General features: G+C 34.9%; 1 protein-coding gene across 7 annotated transcripts in view; it reads left to right on the forward strand.

The window, feature by feature from the left end:
• Positions 1-23,224, forward strand: part of XRCC4 (X-ray repair cross complementing 4) — a 306,485-nt gene that overhangs the window by 85,687 nt on the left and 197,574 nt on the right. For all 7 annotated transcript variants that reach the window (XR_004624123.1, XM_034656460.1, XM_034656461.1 and 4 more), the window contains exons 4-6: positions 9,392-9,558; positions 16,933-17,085; positions 18,172-18,278. Coding sequence is in view for 6 of the 7 variants with exons in the window: in XM_034656460.1 (XP_034512351.1) it covers positions 9,392-9,558; positions 16,933-17,085; positions 18,172-18,278 (427 nt within the window). In the remaining variant the exon portion in view is untranslated. The remainder of the gene's footprint in view (positions 1-9,391; positions 9,559-16,932; positions 17,086-18,171; positions 18,279-23,224) is intronic.

Consider the following 23,224-nt stretch of genomic DNA (forward strand, 5'->3'; position numbering starts at 1 on the left):
GTTTTGTCCAGAGCTGCAATCTCATCTCGGGGTGAAGGATCTGTTTTTAAGATCTTGTCGATGCTGGCACAGTTCAGTACCTTGTAGCCTGTTGGACGGAGGGCCTCAGTTTCTTGGGGGCTGTGATGGTTAACTTCATGTGTTAACTTGGATGGGCTAAAAGTGACTAGATATGTGGTCGAACATTCTGGATGTTTCTGTGAGGAAGTTTTTGGATGAGATTAACATTTATATCAGTGGACTTTGGGTAAAGCAGAATGCCCTCCAAATAAGGGAGGACCTCAGTCAGTCAGTTGAAAGCCTGAACAGGATGAAAGACTGATCTCTCCAGAACAAGAGGGAAATCTGCCAAGAGATTTCATTGACTCTTCCTAGATTCCCAGCCTGCTGGTCCACCCAGCAGATTTTGGACTTACCAACCTTCATAATCATGTCGGCCAATTCCTTACAAGAAGTCTCTTCCTATATGTATGAACATCTTACTGTTTCTCTGTCTTTAGAGGATCCATCTAATGCACTGGCTGTTGGTCAGAGGCTTCCCGTGGCTTTAAAATGATTGTCAGAGATCTTCTTGGTTCCCTGCTGCATGGGCTTCTCCAACATGGTTGCTAGTGTCATAAAAGCCAGCAAGGAAAGACTGTTAGCAAGGTGGATATTATAATCTTATATAGCTTACTCACTGAAGTGACATATGTCACCTTTGCTGTATTCTGTTGATTAGAAGCAAATCAAAGCCCTCCCTGTACTTAAGGGGAGGGGATTACACAAGTTATGAATCCCAGGAGGTTGAGATAATCAGATGCCGTCTTAGAGGAAGTGCTGTGTACTATTTAAGCAGTCATTTTCCTTCATATAACCTTCCATTGGCTTTTTGTTATAATCGGAATAAATGCTCAACTTCTTACTGTAGCCTACAAAGTTCTGTGTGATCTAGTCTCCTGTTGACCCTTTCCATCTCATCTGCTGTGTTCTCCCCCTAAGTTTTTGCAAGGTCTTGTTCCCTGACTACCATATCCAAAGATATGCTGCCCTCTAGTCACAATCTCATTACCTATCTTATTTTCTTCATTGATTCTACAGCTGTGTGAAATTATAATCATTGTGCACCATCAGCTCTTTCCAAGAGACCAGACACATTGTTTTCCTTTCTCACAGCAGTGTCTCCAATGCCTAGTACATAGTACGTACTCAAAAAGTCTGATGAATGAAAATGAATGTGTTCTGTGTTTCACCATGTAAGAATGGGTATGCTAACTTTTAACTCCCCAAAAACTTAATTCCTAATACTCATTGTTGACTGGGAATCTTACCAATAACATAAACTGTCGCCTAACACATGTTTTGTATTTTTTATGTATTATATACTGTAGTCTTACAATAAGATAAGCTAGAGGAAAGAAAATGTTACTTAGAAAATCTTAAAGAAGGAAAAAATACCTTTACAGGACTGTATTATAAAAAATCTGCATGTGAGTGGACCAATGCAGTTCAAACCCATGTCGCTGAAGGGTCACCTGTACAACACAAATTATAAACCCTGCTGTAAATTATGGAGTTTAAGTATTACTACCTAAACAATATTGATCTCATCCATTGTAGCAAATGTAGCTCATGCATACAGATGTTAATTAATATCAGGGGCACCTGTGGGTGGGGGGGATGGAAACTGTCCCCATTCTATTATTCTGTAAAACAAAGTGCTCTAAAAAAATAAAGTCTATTAATTTAAGAAAAAAATGGGGATACTAATGTGTAATATGTAGCCACTATCCCTTTGCAGCTTTTAGCATACTACAAAAAAAAAAGAAGAAGTAAATACTGTAATCCTATGATAGATATCCATACTTAGTCACTAGACCACCCAAGTATAACTGAGTGAATGGTGAATGTCTAGTGGAAAATGCAGGGAAGAGCTAGTTTTGTAGTGAGGGGGATGGGCAACAACTTCTGTCTTGGCGTTTAAAGTTTGAGGTTTGTATAGATCATCTTGCTGGCAGCATTCCGAAAAGGAGTTAAATGTGTGTATAAGTCTGGAGTTCAGGAGAGGCCTCACCTACAGATATGCATTTGGCAGTTTGCAATTTATCTGTAATAATGGAAGCTGTGATCGTGGAAAGCCCTGTAACTATAGGGGAAAAAAAAAAAGGGTAGGTCAAGAGACCATGCCAAGAAATACTACCATTTAGCATCTAAGTGGAGGACAGAGAAGCATACTGCACAGGTATGATTAGACAAGCATTATGAGATTTAGAACAGTGTCGGAGAATCCAAGGCAATATTTCTTCATCGGCACCTAATACCAGAAATAAAGTACAGGCAAATAATAGGTAACTACTGTTCTCTATCACCTTCCCCCAATGCACTTACTATAAAAAACCTTCTAGTTGACTCTAAATCCCTGTATAATTTTTCATTGTTAATTTTAACTCCTTATTAGGCTGAGATAAATCTAGATTTTAATATATTTCTCATGAACCAAAAGTCTCATCTATTTTAAGACAGTAGTGGAATGAACATTTATAGTCATTCAAAGTGAAAGTAACTTCTGAGATTCCCTGACCACATAGGCTTTGGGTTTTTTGTTGTGAAGGATTCTCTGACTTCTACCAATGATTTTTACAATTATGAAGACCAAAATAAGAATTTTTACATGATATTTAATATGTTAAAGCACATAGCACGCCCTTAGAATTCTAATAATTTCATAGCACTCTAATTCGAGATGAGTATTTTTCACTTTTAGATTATTGTGTTTTGATTGTAAGAACCTACAGGATCTAAAATATACAGAGCCTTGCTTGATCATACAATCATCTTGAGATATTTAAACATTTTTTTAATGAGCTGTAAGAAATATGGGTGAGAAAATAGTTGGAAAGGTGACATTAGTAAGTTCTAGATAGCTTAGAAAAGCAATGTGACCAGTTGTCAGCCTAGAGAAATTACTGCTTTAGGAGGTACATTTGTAATGTTATTTATTTAAATATGAAATAAACATTTCAACAGACCACTAAACCAAAGAGTTCATGATACATATCTTAGTAAAAATAGATTTGATCTAAAACATGAGCGTGATAATTAACATAAATAGGCCAAAGTAATACAGTGTAGTCTCTTTTTTATTACAAAACTTGACTGATTTCCTATTACTGAATTTTGTAACTGTGTATTATAACAGCTAAGTATATGCAACTATGTATTTGTCTAAAATAGACAAAACATTCTGTATTATAAACTACAATTGGCAAGCTTTACTTTTTTAGTGTACACATCTAGATACAGCTAAACTTTTGTCTGATAGGAATAAATTAAAAACACATACTGAAAAAAATGAGTTCCTCTCTGCCATCATTTGCCTAGTAATAGCATCAAGGTGTCTTTATTCCTCCTTTTCCTTTAGCTTTACATTTTGGTTCCCAGGACAGTAGCAAAGATTAATTCTGCAAAGTTATTTAGACTACTTTGAAAATGTAACAAAACTCAAATTCTTTAATTGATGTGTTCTAAGCAGAATATCAGCTCACACTGTGATAACTCTCTTCTCCTCAGAAACATTCTCCCCAGAAACAAACAATCCCCCAGGAATTCGTTAGTAATTATTCATAGTGTTTATTTTGTATGCTTTACTAATGCTATATATCTCTTTAATCTGGCCACTCCAAAGAACCTGACAACTGAGTATATAACTTCATAACATTCTTTAAAAAAAAAATCTGACAAAAAAAAATCTGTGACGGTTTTATTAAACATATATATTATCATAGTATCAAGTGCTATTATACAATTTTTTAACATGCATTTTTTGTTTCAGTTACACTATACAATGAGATAAAAGTTTGTTATATTCTTAAACCATTTAAAATATTTCTTAATTTGTATTCAGAGCATCATGGTCCCAATTTTTTTTTCTTTTCTTTTTTTTTTTTTTAAGAAAGCTCTGATCCCAGTGTGGAGCCCAGTGCGGGGCTTGAACTCAGGATCCTGAGATCAAGACCTGAGCTGAGATCAAAAGTTGGACACTTAACTAACTGAGCAACCCAGATTCCCCATTGTCCCAGTTTTTTATTTGTTTGCCCCATTATAGTTACTTTCCTTCATTAATTAGGATCATTCCAGTAAAAAATTGAAGTCTTTATTTAGCACTTAATATATGTCTAGAGCTGTGCAAGATAGTGTGGAGACAGTGGAAAAAGTATAAGATAGGTCCTCTGATCTTAAAGAGCTAGGAATTTAAAAGATTACATTTCTGGGGGCGCCTGGGCGGCACAGTCGTTAGGCGTCTGCCTTCAGCTCAGGGCGTGATCCCCGGCGTTATGGGATCGAGCCCCATATCAGGCTCCTCTGCTATGAGCCTTTCTTCCTCTCCCACTCCCCCTGCTTGTGTTCCCTCTCTCGCTGGCTGTCTCTATCTCTGTTACATAAATAAATAAAATCTTTAAAAAAAAATAAATACATTTCTGAAACAACTAGAAGAAAATTTAAGGAGGATGACAGGAGGGAAAAATTGTGAGACAAACTCTGAAGAATTAAGAATAGAGAGGTCAGAATAGACTAAAGTAGTGACCTGGGTTTTGAAGTGGTAGGTAAGAGGTATGGCACTTAATCTTGGATTTAAGAATTAACAGATATGCAGACAGATATCCAGAGCAAACAAAGCACTGGCTAAAGAAAATGGATAAGTTTTCTGAAATTGGGAATTTTTAATGCAGGTCAGATTTTAAAAATCCTATTATTTGCTTGTTTTAATATCTAAAATTATGACACTTTAGAACCAATTAGTGCAAATGCCTATGATTGTCAACATTTAAAAAGTTAATTGTTCTCAACTTTTTTACACAGAAAAATAAAGATGTGGCTTAAAATTTTAGATTACAGACTGAATGAGGTGCCTACTATAGGTCAATGTACTGAATTCTCTACAAGATTTTAAGAACTGACTTCAAAAAGAAACATTTTTGACCATGCCTCTAAAGGAGAGACATGCTTTCAGGTTGCCTTTAATTTGTGGTTTCTAATTCTGGTGTACCATTTGAAGTCCTGATTTTATATTGTAGATTATTTTGAAATTACAGAACTAATAATTAAAGAAAAGCTTCTATGTCAAACAAAAAGCTAAAGCAGAAGTTTTTAAAACCATCTCGCCCATACAATGTGGCTTTGTGCAAATTTGCCTGTTTTAAATATAATACTTTTTTAAGTTGCCACTTTTTATATGGGGGCTAGTATAAAGATCTGTTGGATATAGGGGCACCTGGCTGGTTCAGTTGGTTAAGCGTCAGACTCTTGTTTTCGGCTTAGGGTCATGATCTCAGGGTCATGAGATCGAGCCCCACCATCGGGCTCTGCACTGGGGCATGGATCCTGCTTAAGATTCTCTCTCTCCCTCTTCCTCTGCCTCTCCCCACTGCCAATACTCCCTCCTCCCTGGCTCTCATGGTCACTCTCTCTCTTTAGGTAAAAAATCAGGGCTCCTGGGTGGCTCAGTCAGTTGAGTGTCTGGATCTTGATTTCAGCTCAGAGCTTGATCTCAGGGTCTTTGGATTGAGCCCTCCGTTGGGCTCTGCACTCAGCACAGAGTCTGCTTGTCCCTCTCCCTCTGCTCCTTCCTCCACCTGTGCTCTATCTCTAAAATAAAAGCTTTTTTAAAAATTGACTTGATATAGAGTTAGAGTGTAGAAATACTTTATGCATCTCATTTCATTAGGTCTGATAAAAGGCCCTGATCAGAGTTCAGTGCATATGTCCCCTTACATCTTCAGTGATGTGGAAAGGCTGGAACAGCAGCAGTGAAAGTAGAAGGCAGCTTTGTGCGGTGGCTCTGAACTGTGTGTATTACAGGAAGGCTTGTCCACCAGAGTTACTCTTCCATTCCAAAATTTTTCTAAGAAAAATTTTAAGTAAATTTCTTTTCTTGGATTGAATTTCTAGATACTTCTTGTATATTTTTATTTTTTAGAATAACATGTTCACACCAATAAAGGACCAAAAACTAATGAATATAATTAGCAAATAGAAAAAGAAAATAGTTGCCTATTCCTAAGAACAAATGACATTTTAAGTTTATTCTATAGTGAATAGCCAAGAAAAGATTTAAGAATTCTCTTTTGGAATTTGAATATATAGGTTTGAATGATATTTTGAAAGAAATTGGTTATGAGTAATTTAGAATTGGTCCCTTCTTCCTTTGCCATCTAAGATAGATGAGTAGGCAGCTGGACTTATGCTTATCTGTGCATTTGTATTTTACCAGTTACTTTATTCAGGATTAAAATGTGGCGTGAATTCATTATCCATTTGGCATTGTTGAAACTTTCGAATAATGAAAAACTCTTTCCTTTCTAAAAATTTCTATCTTAGTAAAAGCTGCCTGACAGTTTTGATAATGAGAGAATACAGAATCATTTTGTAGGCTTATGTTTTACTGATAATATAATCTATTATATAACATTAAGCTTAATTTTTCTTCTATTTTATATCAATTCAAAGTTATATTCTATATATTCTGTAGGTGATCTTTAACTTGTGTATGTGTGCATGTTTGTGTACACTAGGAAAAGCTTCAGAAGGTAAATGCTTAAATTTATTTTTTCCCCTAAATTTACTTTCAATATATATATTCTTTACACAGATAAAACTTTCTTTTCTGTGTGTGTGTGGTGTGAGGAGCAGAGGGAGAGAGAGAGTCTTAAGCAGGCTCCACACCCAGAGTGGAGCCCGTTGGGGGGGCTCTATCTCATGATTCTGAAACTATGACCTGAGCCAAAATCAAAAGTTGGATTCTTAACCAACTGAGCCACCCATGTGCCCCAGATAAACTTTCTTATTTCAACTCCTATACTTCTAAAACGACTCATATTTAGTTATATGTGAAAACTGCAAATGGTTTAGGCCATTTGATCCTAAGTGTATGAAAAACAAATAAAGCAGATATGACAAATAGTCTGAAGTAATTTTAACTGAATAAATAAAAATTCTTAGACTTTTGTAGATTTTCTTTTGGTAAACACTGCTTAAATTGCTTGATTTAGCTTATGTATATAGCCTAATACAATTGGATGTACTAGTTGAAATAAAGGACAGTTTTTCTTAATCTGATTTCCCTGTTGTTAAGAAACAGGAAAAGGTGAGATAAAACAGAATTAAGTAGACATATCTGCTTAGATCTCAGAAACACACACATAATTTTTTTTTATGGTGAAAGCAGTGCTATTCAGTCCTCTAAAATGTGCAATAATCCTGAAGAATATTAATATTGTTTGTTTCCGTCCACATTTTAAGTGAGTATCCGTAAAGGCTTCTTAACACCTAGGAATCATCAGTATTTAAGCCTTTTGGCAGATTTTCTATAGTATTAAGTAAGACGTACTTATATTTTCTATCTGAAAATTTTAAAGTAAATTAGTAAGCATGATTTATCTAGAAAACTTTACTTTGTGGGGTTAAACACCCAGATGTTCCTAAATTACTCCTAAATGATCCTAAAAATTTCTGAATGACCCTAAATTTTACTAAATTATATAAATTAACTGAAATGTCTTATAAAATGCCACCTAGATTGCAAATAATGGATTTTCTCTTTACTGACTTTCAGCTTTATTTGTACATTGACTAATAGCAATTTTTCTCAGAATTATCAATCACTGTTAAATATTTCTCTCTTTTTTAAAGATTTTATTTAGTTATTTATTTGAGAGAGAGAGAGAAAGAGCATGAGCTGGGTGAAGGGGCAGAGGGAGAGGGAGAAGCAGGCTCCTTGCTGAGCAGGGAGCCCAATGCAGAGCTCGATCCCAGGACTCTGAGATCATGACCTGAGCTGAAGGCAGATGCTTACCAGATTGAGCTACCCAGTGCCCCTGTTAAATTTTTCTCAATTTGAATTTAATATGTTTATAGAAGTAATCTTTCAAAAGCAAGACATTTTAGAAATGTTCCTGTTAGATGAATGCCATAGTAGAAATTACTGATCGCGGAGCCCAAAAAAACAAAAACAACAAAAAGGCTTCAGTTTTGCTTGCAGTTCTGCCACTCACTCAGTGCCATTATAGTCTCTCTTAAGAATTATGTGTAGGTTGTGAACCTAATTCTTCCTCTTACTAGTTTTTAAATTTTAAATTTTTTATTATTTATTTTTTTAAAAGACCTGAGCAGAATCCAAAAGTTGGATGCTTAACTCACTGAGCCACCCACCCAGTTTTTTTATTAGGTTACCCTCTTATGTCAGGAAACAGCATAACAGCCTAGCATAGGAGGATTTTGGCTGTATTCTTTCAATATTAGATAACAACTCTGAACCTCAGTTTACTAATTTATGAAGTGGATATAATAGCTTCATTTGGTGATGATTAGATGAGTTGTATGTGTGTTATGCCTGAGTTAAATTTCAACTGCAAGACATGGTAACTATATAATAATAATCATTTAAAAAATCTCGTATTTAGCTGCTATAATAATTTTAATAGTAAGGGTAATTATGATTAAATCACTGTATTTCATTATTTTTATCTATCAAATGAGGAGAACCTGTGTCCCCTTCTAAATTCCATGACTATAATGAAACCGTATTATAGTATTTCATTTTTAAGTGCCTCTGGTAGAGGATATGCTTTCATGAGTCTTACCTTTATGAGTAAGTACAAAAACTTGACATTGGACAATTTTAATTTATTGGTTTTTTGATACAGAAGTAATTACTGAATGGTACCCCCAGGTTTATCAGTTTCCTAAAGCCCTGCATTTCTCTTAACTCTTACTGAAATTTTGCTCTTTCTTCAGAAATAGATTATGTCACTTATTCTATGTTATCATCACTAGTAACTTATATAAAGTACCATTAAAAATCTCTGTGTATAGGGACGCCTGGGTGGCTCAGTTGGTTAAGCGTCTGCTTTCGGCTCTTGTCATGATCTCAGGGTCCTGGGATCGAGTCCTGCATTGGGCTCCTTGCTTGGGGGGAGCCTGCTTCTCTCTCTGCCTGCTTATCCCTGTTTGTGTTCTCTCTCTCTGACAAGTAAATTTTAAAAATCTTTAAAAAAAAAAGTCTTCATGTATAATTCCTTTTCTTACTCTGAGTAGTAACTTAAGTTGTAGTAAACAAATGGTAGTATGCTTATATGGTATTTAGTTGTTTTCTTCTCTGCTAGGAGGCGGGAGAGTGACTTACCACTTATTATATTATATTATTATTCTTGGGTTATGTGTTATTTTACATGATAAACTTCCTTAAGAAGGTAGGAAGTTGCCAGTTTTTCTTCACTGTATGTATATCTGATAAATGCACTGTATTTGAATCTTATACTTTTTTCCCCCCTCAGAAGAAATTATGTATATTTCAAACTGGGCCACTCGATTTTTATAGTCTCCCAAAACTAATAATGTTTTCCTTTCGTTCTAGTTCAGACTTGGTTCCTTCAATCTAGAGAAAGTTGCAAGTCCAGCTTCAGTCATTAGAAAACTTATTTGTGATTGCCTGGACACCATCACAGAAAACCAAGCGAAAAATGAGCACCTGCAGAAGGAAAATGAAAGGCTTCTGCGAGATTGGAATGATGTTCAAGGACGGTATGCGCTAGTGTTCTTGTATTATAAAAACATTAAGCTCTCCTTATATTGCTATAGATTTAAGTTAATGATTTGTAAGTTTATAATATATGTAGCCTAGCATATATTTAACATAAAGTCTTTACTTAGTATGATTGAACCAAACTATTGGTCAGTACTGTGCATTATCAGAGTACGTTAACACAGGTCATTAGTATTTGGTGGCACCAGCAAACTAATGAACAATAAGGAGTAATCAGGCAATGAGAATCAGAAGCCACTAATACGAATTAAAATTTAGGAAGTTGATATTTATAAGATTTAATGTACCTCAAATTATAGGATTAATAATGAATAAAAAAGAGACATGAAATCTAAATATGCCAATTTGTTACTTATATGGAATCTTTATATAAATGGTAACTATTTCATATGCTGTGTGCTTTGGTTACAGATAGAGACTTATTTTGCTCACTGAGAATTCATTCATACTACCAGCTTTTTTTTTTTTTTAAGGATTTTTATTTATCTATCTATTTGAGAGAGAGTGAGAGCAAGTGCGAGTGGGAGAGAGAACATGAGCAGGGTGAGGTGTGAGGGGCCAAGGGAGAAGCCGGCTCTCTGCTGAGCAGGGAGCCTGATGCAGGACTTGATCATGATGTGGGATTCCGGGATCATGACCCAAGCTGAAGGCAGATGCTTAACCAACTGAGCCACCCAGGCACCCCATACTACCATCATTTTTAAAAGATGAAGTAATTGTGATTACTAGATAAGACATTTGGAAGCCTTTATTTTCCTGATTTTTCCTCTTATTTTTAAAATGATGAAGAAAGTCACTTTACTTCTTACTATGCTTTTTTTTTTTTTTAAACAATATCATGATCTAGGCCAGCCCAGGGTGTATTTTTTATTACTCTGTTATGTATAAGATCTTGGAAGGAAATAAAATATATGTTGTGACCATTTATATCTCTATAGAGACATATAAGATTATAAGCACATGTTTGTACATATATGCATGGCAACATCTGAAAGAGTTATATGGAATGTATATAATAATGATAATAATATTATCATTGTATCTAGTATATCCAGTAGATTTTTCATGTTTCATTCAAACTGGTAGTTCTAAAACATAAGAACCATTTTCCAATTTAGGATCTCTTTAGGACAATCCTTAAGATTGTTTCATATGGATTGGTATGTAAATTTGAGAGTACATGAAAAATGTGAATGGTTTACCACTATCAGTGTATGTTTGTAGAAAGGGTGTTGATTAGAAGAAATTATGTTTCTGTACATCCAATTATATTTATTAATATAAGACATGAAAACTTAACACCTAACTTGACTATATTTGGCTCTCAGTAATTACATTAAGAAAGTATCTTGTTCTTTTTCATCTCTGAATTAATTTATCTCCAAGTGTATAAAAATAATGGGCCAAATCAAAACTCTAAATATTAGAAAACCTTATGGAAAAATAAGTTAATTTTGCTCTTCCTCTTTCTCCTTAAAATCATGTTAGTATAAATCAGTATCAAATATCTACGCTAGAAAGCATGGTTTTGGGTCTTCATCTGTAGTATGGATATGCTTTTCTATTTTATATACGAAATGAATCAAATTAAAGGAGATGTACTATGGCCGTGATAAGCCATTATATTTAAAACTCAAAATACCCTCAAGATGATAGGAAATTTGATCCACAAATTGCCCACAAAAATGCGGACTGGGTATTTGGTACTTCAACAAATTGCTTTAAAATGTCTGCCAGAGGTTGAAAGAGGTGTTATCTCATCAGTATTCAACACCACCTCTTGGAGGCTGGAAAGCAGCAGGGAACAAAGATGAGACAGTGGAGACAAACGCACCCTGTGCTGTAAAACAGTGGGGGAGGGCCGTGTATAATATGTGGCCCCCAGATGCTTGATTTGCTATTCCTGAACTGTCCAGAAAGTGCTTTTGCATTATTGTGGCAAAATGTTTCCTATTTAATCAAAAGCACAACCATATCTCCCATCGGCAGGCTTATTATGCTCCAGCTATTCTTTTTTGTAAATACCAGGTCACGTATTTTCTCCAGGGGTTGAAGATGTGTGCCATTGTGGTAGCCCCCCAAACAGAGGAAAGTGAGACTGCTCCAGAGAATTCTAGGCTCTTGATTGTATTCCAGATGTTAGATTAGTTAGCTCTATCTCTTTTCCAAATTTCCCAAATGGTTTTCTTTCCTATCAGAGGAAAAGGTGGCCATTTTAAAGAGCTGGAAATACATCTTGGTCACGGCCAAGCGGTACTTTCTTAAATGTTCCCTCTCTAGAGCCTTAGTACGGTAGCAAATGAGCAAAGGATTTAGATCTCCATCTTCTATATGGCAGTAGTACTGATGAAGAGCCTTTAGAGAAATTAGAACTAGGACATGAACATAGTGAGTTAGGTAACTGAGGACATAGAAAGTAGAGAATCATTAGAGTGGTGGCCATGATGTTAGTCCTGGTCACAGTTCAGTTTTCTGGGTAGCCTTTGATCCTCTTAAATCAGTGTCCATTCATGTTCCAATCATTTCTTCCCCATCATTGTTTCAGACTGGGTATGTGTGAGGAAATGAAGGAGGGACTGGCACAAAATAGGTGATGAGAATTACCTTAGAAGCTATGGTAGATAGGTCCTTAATAAATGTAATACACAATGGGGTATTACATGAGTAAAAAACAGTGTGCTTGTACCATCGAAAATGTTAATGATATGTTAAGAGGAGAAATGTGAGTTACCAAAAAGAGGAATAGTATGCCAGCTTTTGCAAAATATATTTTTAGACAGAAAATATCTGGCGGGAGAAAATTAAATGTTAATAGTGTATGTCTGGAATTGTGGATTAAATTTCTTTTTTTACCTTTTGAGGTTATTTTTTGTATGTATTTTGTTATTGAAATATGTGTAATTATAATCAGAACCAACTCTAAAGCTATTTCCATTTGGGATGACTGAAGAATAAACGAAGTTTGAATAAGAAATGAGGAATTACAGTATGAGTAAAAAAATGAACTTTAACGTGCAGACTTCTAACATATATATTTGCTGTTATTTTGTATTAACTGTTTAATTGTTGTATTCTTAGCTCTGTTTTGAACAAGTGACATGTCTGATCAATTTAATTTTGTATAGTTTAGGCGAAGGAGAAAACATTGGAAATATTGTATGTGAATCCTTAAGTTATTAGCTATATTTATTTCACTTGTTTTTCTTATTTAGTTTCAAATACAACTCTTGAGTTCCATATTACTAAATGGGTCTTTTGTTTGCATTCAGACATCAAGTTAGACACTTCAGTTTTATTCTGCATTATAGTTATTAAACCTGTAATTGGAGGCAGTTCTCAGCAGATTGAATTGGGTTGACACTCATGGAATCACTAGAATAGAAGAGACCTTGAAAGCTCTTTTACTTCATCTCTCTGCCTTCAAGCTAGGATCACATTATATCCAGATGAATTCAGTCTGTTTTTTTTTTTTAAAGATTTTATTTTTTATTTATTCAACAGAGATAGAGACAGCCAGAGAGAGGGAACACAAGCAGGGGGAGTGGGAGAGGAAGAAGCAGGCTCATAGCAGAGGAGCCTGATGTGGGGCTCGATCCCATAACGCCGGGATCACGCCCTGAGCCGAAGGCAGACGCTTAACCGCTGTGCCACCCAGGCGCCCCTCAGTCTGATTTTTAAAGAACTCAGGAGATAGCTTCAACTCCCCCTTGGTAGCCCATTATAGTGTTTAAGAACAGTCACAGTTAGAAAATTCTTCCTTCCATCTCTTGGTAATCTGAGTCCTTCATGGTGTAGTTGAAGGCCATTTCCTCTTGTTCTGTTGTCAGAGAGGATGAGGAACAGCTGTTTACCATCTTCTTCAGTACTTAAAGGCTTATTAAATCTCGTTACCACTGCTTTCTTTTCCAGTTCTTAGCATTCTTTTTCCTCTGAACTCTATTCACATTTTCTTTTGCTATACATCCCTGACCTGGATATAAATTTGGCCAGAGCTGATTGTAAATGTAAGGATTACTGCACAGTTTCTAAGCACCACATGTTCACATTTATCTGCTATTTTATTTTGGGTTATTGTTTTAATCTGTTTTATTTTGGATTATATTTTTGCATGCAATTGCCTTATCTCTGTTCTTATTTTTGTTGTTAATTTTTGGTGTTTGTGATATTTTGGTGTTTTGATACTTTGATGTTTTGATATTCTTAGACTCTGTTTTCCCTCATAGAAGTATTTTTTTTGAATATTCAGTATTTCCCATATTCAGTCTTTATCCTTTTAACTTTTTAAAAAATTATTATTCTTTCATCATAATTTTTAGATATGTCAGTTCTAGGGTACTAATTAACCTTAACGTTATTGTTCTTTTGTCCTACTCACTGTTGAAAAGATGAAACATCATTAGTCCTTTCCTGTTTGATGTTATTTATGGGTTTTTTTTTTTAGATTTTATTTATTTATTTCTTAGAGAGAGAGACAGCCAGCGAGAGAGGGAACATAGGCAGGGGGAGTGGGAGAGGAAGAAGCAGGCTCCCAGCAGAGAAGCCTGATGTGGGTCCTGGGATCACGCCCTGAGCCGAAGGCAGACGCTTAACGACGGAGCCACCCAGGCGCCCCTGATGTTATTTATGTTTTCATCAGATTTGAGTTTTGCCTTGGAGATGATCCTTGGACTAGTTGTGGTCTAATCTAGTTGTATGTGAATTCTCCTTTAGTATCACTGACTTAGCAGTGAATCCCATGTCTCTCCTTCACTAAATGGCCTCATCTTCTAATACTAGTTCTAGTTCTTTCAGTGAAAGGTTGGCAAGAGGCAAGTAATATGGAAGGCCTAGTAACATCATAATGCTGTAAGAGAGGATTAGCATTAAAAATGGGGTAGGGAAGATGGTATGTACTTCTTAGTTACTGAATATTTAATAGAAGAATAGTATTCTCCAAATTTGTTGATAAATTAATAATTGAGAATAAATTTTTGTCCTGTTCACAATAATACCCTGTCCCAGTCAACCCCCCACTCCCTAGCTTTGTCTAGGAAGTATTAAACCAGTTTGATAGTTGGAAGTTTGGTTGCAAGAAAATCCTAAAGGTTTGCTAAAACCAAGCAAGGTTAAGTCATAGGTTGCCATTTATTCTATTGTTTGTTCTCCTATCACAGACGTGTTACCTTCAACAGTGTAGTTGTGATACTAATTAAGATTAACAGTATTCTTTGGACAAATTACACGATACTTTATTTTGATATTTATTTTCATTTTTACCCATGTGTTGTACCAAATGTTAATTTTAATAAAGGTTTTGAAATTTACTTGATAGTTGTTAAGTGCACATAATCTTTCAATTAAGAATTATTGGAGTGATTTATATGGAAATTAAATATGTATTTAAACCAGATAAATAACCAAGTGGTTATTCTTCCTAAAACTTAATGCACAAGATTTTTGTTGTACATTTTTATAATTGGTTTTTAATTTACCTTTGTATAAAGTATTTTATAGTATACTCAAGTATTTTGGTGGTATGTATATTCTGTTCATCTTTTAAATTTTTTCGTATGTTACATAAGAAACAGTACAAGAAAATGAGATATAAAGTTTAACACTTTGCATCTGAAATAAAAATGCAGTGACATGTTCCTGCTTATCATAAGCCATTGATATTGGGAGCTCCTTGTCAACTTTGGCTCTGTTATTTTTCCCCACACTTTTTGGTATATTTCTTTCTCAAAGAGCTTTGCTTGATGAAAGGAGTACTGTTAATATTTACCACAAATTTTTTTAGAAGCTGAAGGGGATGAAAAATGTTATTGTTAAAATGGTGAATAGCTGTTAAAGGAGTGAAAAATAAATTCAGAGTCACTGATTCTCTATTTCCTTATAAGATGTCCATATTAATTCACTTTATTAGTTTTTCTAATAGCTGCTCCACATCTGTCGAATGCCAAACACTGTGTTAGGCACTGAAGATAAAGCAGTCAGTAAAACACACATGCTCTCTGCCCTTATGGAGTTCACAGCCATGGCAATGATTGTACTATGAGTGCTGTAATTGCTCCCAGAAAATATTACTGCTTTTTGCTCCTTTTCATTCCATAAGAGGCCCTAATTCTTTGCATGTCTAGATAGTTAGATTATTGAAAGCATAGGGACATGAATATCAAAGATATCAAATTTTGATATTTTTGTTTATAATTTTTCAATGAAAACTTCTATATTGCAAATATATATAATATATGTACATAAAAACATATATAATGAAAATACTAGAATATCTGTGTAGAACAAGTATAAATAAACAGTAAAGAGAAAACTAGGCAGAGAAAGACTACATTTAAAAGAATATTTTATATGACCTAATTTATATTTGACTCTTTACGGGTTTATTCATGGTTTGTGTGTATGCGCCTGTCTTACATATGCAGTCTCTGCTTGTTGTCTTTATATCTGGGAGAATAAAGTTAATATAATCTCTTGTTAGCTCATTTGAACATTGTAGAAAGAATTATAAATGATAGAATTTTATGTTTTGTCTTATATATCTAACATTGAAGGTACATAGTGTTTCACATTTGCTGCTTCATTAATCTCCTTGAAAATTTCAAGTTGGATACTTTCATTCATATATATGTGCATACGTGAGTGTGTGTATGTGGTGCTGAAGATATAACTGCCTAAGTCATGTTCTTGCCGTGGAGCAGTTCATAGTCTATTTAGGGAAAACTGATTAGGTAAATCACTTAATCACAAAACAAGATCATGGTTGCTATTATAGTAATATTAGCAAGGTACAGAAAACATAGGCTATAATTACTCTTGTGTGAAATTCCTCCCATGAAAATACTCTTTTGAAATGAATCATAGATGTAAATAATTGATTACATTTAGGCATTTCATTGTTTTAAAAGCTTTTTGGATATCATTTTCCAATATTGATCCTATCTCACTGCATAAATTACTAACATTAATAAACAATAAATTCTAATTGTTTAATTATCTGTATAAAACTTTAAGTCAATGAAAAAATCACTATAAAAGTGATTTTTTAAAATATTTTTTTTATTTTATTTATGTGACAGAGAGACAGTCAGTGAGAGAGGGAACACAAGCAGGGGGAGTGGGAGAGGAAGAAGCAGGCTCCCAGCAGAGGAGCCCGATGTGGGACTCGATCCTGGAACGCCGGGATCACGCCCTGAGCTGAAGGCAGACGCTTAATGACTGCGCTACTCAGGCGCCCCTATAAAAGTGATTTTTAATTGTATTTTCCTTGAAAAGTTTTCTTGAAATCATCTTCAGTATTGGATTGAATAATATTAATGGTAAGAAAAACTTTATGATTTATTTGTTTATTTACATTTTAGATTTGAAAAATGTGTGAGTGCTAAGGAAGCTGTGGAGACTGATCTTTATAAACGATTTATCCTGGTGCTGAATGAGAAGAAAGCGAAGATTAGAAGCTTGCATAAATTGTTAAGTGAAGTTCAAGAACCAGAAAAGAACATTGAGCATGAAAGGTATTTTGAGTTGTCTGTTTTGAGATGGCAGATACAGAAATTTAAATGGAATTTTTTCCCAAACTTAATGAAAATTAAGTGCCAACTTTTTAGTAATATGAGATCATTTGATAGTCTGGGGTTGGGTGCTCTGGCTGTTGGACGCAGAGGGCTGGAGAATTCGTAGCGTGATCTCTCCATGTCTGCCTACTGTCATGACTACACTTAAATCTTAAAACTGGTGTATGGTTTATCTAAGTATTACTTGTGTAATTATTAGACATTATTAAAAATAATAAAAACTTTTATTTTCTGCAAAACTGCCGAGTTGAATACACTTGTAATCTTGTTGTCTAAGTAGTGGTGAATTTTAGAATCAGGTGGCTCTGAGAGTGGATGTATCCTTGATTTTTAAGGAAAAATCACAGGTGACTTATATAGCTGGTATGATTTGGACACTTATAATTATTTTAGTCTGATTTTTATTATTTTACTATTTTATTTATTATTCATCCACTTAATTATTTTCGTGGATACAGATTTGGATCTTTTGCCCTGAATCTAAGAGAACACACAGGTTCACTAATGGCATCATATGAAGAATATAACATTTGATGTCAGATGGTCCTAGTTCAAGTGCTGTATGGCACTGATATCTGTTAGTACATGACTTTGGACAAGTCCTGTAAACTCCCCGTGCCTTACTTGGCATCTTTGTAGTAAGAAGAGAGGTACCTCTCCGAGAATTTGGGGGCAATGAAAAGCAAGGCAGAACTGCTTTGAGATCAGTAAAATACTGAACACTCTGTGATCCACAGAAGATAATTTGGAAGAATAGTATTTTGATAGATGAATAATATGATAAGAAACTGATTTAAGAGTTATAGTGAGCACTAAACCACATTTTAATTAGGTAGAAGGGAAACTTGTTCTTAAGAGAGGTAATATATAGTCTTTAAAGTGCTTTCATCTGAATCATACGTATTTCAATATATGTTTAACGACAGTATCTTTCCAGGGATATTTTCTATAATTACTTACTGGTGAATTTGATACCTTGCAAGGGGTGAGCCAAAAATTTATAATTCTACCTTTCTTTGTTTCTAGGGAAACCACAACATGTTCTGAAATGACTGCTGACAGAGATGCAATCTATGATGAAAGCACTGATGAGGAAAGTGAAAACCTGCCTGATCCCTCTGTGTTAGCTCAAGGTAAGGGGAATACATTCATTACCTTTGTTGAATATGTCACTCGGGCTTATTATTCTAAAGGTAATAAACTGTAATGAAAAATGTTGTGAAAAAAGAGTCTTCTCTACAAAAATTCTTCAGGACTTTTAGTCTAAAATCTCAAGTACTTAATATTAAAAGTTACTATTTATTATAAAAGGCAACAACTCATTAGCAGTAAAACAAGCAAACGTGCATACTGACACACAAACCAACAATGCATGCTATTTCTTATTAAAGAAGAGTGCATAAGGAATAAGCAAGGTATGTGTGTTCATGATGTTCATGCTAGTTATTTCCAGCTCGAAGCTGGCTGCCTTTCACATGTGAGATCTTATCTATCTAGAGCTATGGATGGGCAAGGAGTGGGTGATCTCGAATGCTTCAGACTGTCTTGAGGTTGAGCCTTCTTTCCCTCTTCAGAAAAGGGGTTTTAATAGGGGGAGATGGGTGAGAGGGGAAGAGAAGGGGAAATGGCAGTTTAAGTTAAAGTACCTGAGCCTTACTCAGTCGCTCAGATCTAAATCCATGAATTACTTTTCCAAACGTTTATAGATTTCCTACAGGCAGGAGCCCCTGAACTAATCTTATACTTACATGGTTCTGGCAGAGGCCTTGTATTCTCAAAATAAATGTTTGATTCATTTATTTAGCAAATATTTCTGAGTGTCTCTTATGTACCAGGAACTATTCTGTGTCGGAGAGAGCAAAAAACAAATATATTTGCTTTCGTGGAGTTTATAATATTCTAGTCAGAGAAACAGTAACGATGAAAATTGAATATAAACTATATTAGGTAGTGTAAATGCTGAAGAGAAAAATAAACCAGGGAAGGACAATAGAAAAATGTCAGGGTGGAAGTAGGATAAAGGTTATAATTTTAGCCAGGGCACCAGAAAAGGCCTTGGTGAGAAGGTGACAAGTCCATCTGTGGGGTGAGCAGGCTAGGCAGAAAAAAGCAGTTAGTTCAAAGGCCCTGATGTGGGAGCTTTCATCAGCCTTCTAGTAATGTGTTTAAGCAACAGCACGGAGGGAGGTATGGGTAAAGTAGGACGATGAAGATAGGTAGAATGGGGATATGCGGTCAGAGAGAGGGCAGATCACGTGTAGGGCCTTATAGGCTATTGTAAGGATTTCAGGGTTTGTTTTCAATTACATTGGAAACTGTTGGAGGGTTTCAAACATCAAGTGATGTGATTTGACTTACAGCTTTAGCAGGATTAATCTGGCTGTTGTGTTAAGAATAGAGTATACAGAGTGTGGTAAGCACAGAAGAAGATAGAACAGTGGAAAACTGGTTCAACAATGCATGAACCGCTTAGACCAGAGTGATAGCAGTGAAGATGATAAACAATGGGCAAATTCTAGATATGTCTAGAGGCAGCATATTATTGTAGATGAAGTGGGTATTGTCCTGAGAGACAGGCACACACCAATCTTGGTAAGTGTTTTGGATTGAATACCGAAGCATGCAGTTGACTTACTGAATTAGGGGAACATGCGAGAGGAGGGTTAGGAACTCAGTTTTATAAACCTTAATTCTGAGATACTGAGTAGGGAGTTGGGTTTACAAATATGAAGTTAGGGAGAGGGCTTCCTGCTGAAGATGTTTAAGTAAAGAGATATTTAAAGCTGGTTGAGCTATCAGGGAAGTTTGAGAAGACAGAAAAGGGCAGTGTACAAGGACTCCGCCCTCGTACCCTTGGATATGTAGAGTGAGGACACCAGCAAAAAAGGCTGAGAGGGAGCAGCTGGGAGTAGCAGGCAAACACTGTAGGACATAGGTGTTACCGGGGATCTTAATAAAGCATTCTCAGTGAGATAGCAGCAATAAGAGGTTCAAAAAGAGCCAGAGGAGAGAACTGGGAAGAAACAACAAGCATAAGCAAGACTTATAGCAAGTTTCACTGTAAAGAAGAGGAAAGACCTAGGTAGCTGCTGGAAAGGTGCGTAGGGCCAGGAGGTTTTTTTTTTTTTTTGTCTCTTAGACGAGATAAATAATATCGTGTTTGCATACTGATGGAAGTAAGGAAAGGGGCGAAATGTTGCGTAATTGCTAGAATACTGTTTCCCAGAGGCAAAGATGAGATCAAATGGACAAGTGGCAGGATTTGGTTAGTGAGGAACATGGGCACTTTCCATAATGACAGGAAAGAAAGTAGAATAAATGGAAAAGACATAGGAAAGCATCTAATTGGGGGTCATGGAAATTTACTGATATTGATTAGGTAAGTTGGTTGATTGATCTGATTCTAATTAGATTTGAATTGGATCACACTCTCCCATATGCTCTCACTTTTGCACAGCAGAGTTAAATTTGGAGGCAATGCTTGTTTTACATTAGTTACCCAATATAAAGTGAAGTCATTCTTTAATAATCAAATGTAATTGAAAGCTCGCTAAAAAGGGAATCTGTACTTTTTCCAATCTAAATGTTCAAAATTTTTATTAAATACAATGGTCTTTGATTTTGTTCCTTACTCAGAGTATCTCACCAACCTTTGATGTAGATGAAAATTATTGTTGAAGAGAAAATACATGGTTAAGTAATAGGTATATGAGAAGGGTCCTTTATGTCTTCAGTCTACTTTAGGCAAAGCTTTACTACAATTGTACTATTTTAAATCTGGCAAAATTTCTCTTCTCTTAAAAAATGTTCAGTTCATTGTACATTTTTTTGATCTTTTACCTGGCATATTTTCTTTAACTCAAATCTAGTTCACTACATATTTGACATATAGGTCTCCAAGTCTATTTTTTTTTTTTTTTGCACTTAACTTCTGGCAGGTTTTGATGTCAAGAATTAAGAGCATTTTTATTCGAAATTTTAACTGCCCTTTTCCTTCTGCTTCAGTAAGAAATATTCAGGAAACTGAAGTTGGGAGAAAAGAAAAGAACCTTAGATCTAAAGTGCTTGATATTGAATAAGTTGAATGAGAACTGGATTCCATACATCCGAGAAAAACATTTTATGTGTTAAACAACAAAATAAGCTTCCTTATAACTTACCAGATTCTATAATTCATTCTTTTACAGAGACAAAATTGTACTGTTAGTCCATGAGATACATGTTTATATATTTAATCATAGCTTCGTCATGTATTTGGACCAGAGTAATGAAAGTTTCTTCCTGAACTTACTCTGCCATCTTGATAATGAATTACCTATTCTTATTGTACAAGTAAATATTTGAATTTATTTTAAGTAGTGCAGGTTCATGTGTGCTTTCCCTACCATAAGAACAAGAGGAAAAAAATTGATGTGATTTAATACATTTATTCTTTCAGAAAGCCATTTATTTAAGTGGCTTAATGTTTAACTTAGTAGTCATTTCTAATGTGTAAATGTGTTTTCACCATCAGTTGTTAAAACCATCAAATTTCCTCCTCAGTCATTCACATTTTTACCCCATTCCTGCATGATAAAAGTTCAGTGAGACTGAGATCACTTAGTGATTCCAAAGTATTCATTCACGGAAAAGGTTTGCTTATTTTATACATAGATCCAGATATACGATAGGGATATTGTAGTTTGCAGACAACTGACAGGTTACTTTTTATGTATAGGCAATCTATTTTGTTACTTTTTTCTCCAAAGTTTTAAATTTCCCCCCATCATTCGGGTTGTTGAGGAAATAACTGATGACAGTACTCCAATCTAATAAACTACATCATACCCATATGTATTAAACCATATAGTATGAAAAACTCTAAAATTTTTAAAAGTTGGTTAGCTAAAGGAGATCTCTGAAATATTCTGAAACTTTTCTTTCTTTCTTTTTTTTAAAATTATTAACATATAATGTATTATTTGTTTCAGGGGTACAGGTCTGTGATTCATCAGTTTTATACAATACAATACCCAGTGGTCACCATAACACATACCCTCCCCAGTGTCCATCACCCAGCCACTCCATCCCTCCCACTCCCCTCCTTGAACATCACCATCTATACCACACACAACTAACTACATTTTATACTTTTCTGTAAATACATAAAGCAAGATTTACTTTCTATAGGTCTTAACTTCCAGAATTTCTAGAATAGGTAACAGTGGTATTACAGACTTAGTTTAAGAAATAAACTATAACTAGAGCCCTAGAGTTCACAGGTAGTTAACTTTGTTTCGGATTAAGATTATGATGGATAAACTGGTTGCCGTGGTCTTTGTTTATAGCTCAACCCTTGGATTACCAAGGAGGATGGATTACTCTCACTCTCACCTGGTCTGTATAACTCCTGTGGCTTTAAGGATTTCCTGGTTTGTCTGGATTTGTCCTACCTCCAGTGTTGTTTTTGTTTCTGTTTTTTGTTTTGTTTTTTAATTGAATGGAAAAATAACCCGTTGGGTTTTTATAGATATAGTAAAACAACCTTTTCTACAGGATATCTTCGTTTCTCTGGATACAAATCAAGGTAACACCTGATGTCCATGTCTTTGGAAAAACTTCAGGTTGAAATAGGTCTCCTGAATAACAGAACTTCACCAAAGTACAAAGAGAAGTGTAATTAGGATAGCATCTGAGTGCCAAAATTTATAGCAATGCATCCAGGTAGCATTTTATTTGCCCCATAATATCTGCTATAACCTAAGAATTAATTTATGGTTAAGCAGTTTTTCATGTTTATAACCATTTGATACTGTAATAACAGTAACACTGTATGTGAAAATAATCTTTAAATGTATATGAATATTCTAAGAATTTTAACCATTATTACAAAACATTTCTTAGTGCTAACATAATTCACAGTGTGGGTGAATATGTAGTACAAAGATTGGGCTTATTTCATTGAAATAGGATCTTTCCTATGAATCATTTTGAAAACTTATGCTTAATTGATTGCTAATTAACTTTTACAAGAGCAATTATTTTAACATCTCCTTATTTTAAATTATTTATTACTTTTAAATTAAGATAATTAATATTT

This window comes from Ailuropoda melanoleuca, chromosome 3 (genome assembly GCF_002007445.2).
Source record: "Ailuropoda melanoleuca isolate Jingjing chromosome 3, ASM200744v2, whole genome shotgun sequence".
NCBI lineage: Eukaryota > Metazoa > Chordata > Mammalia > Carnivora > Ursidae > Ailuropoda > Ailuropoda melanoleuca.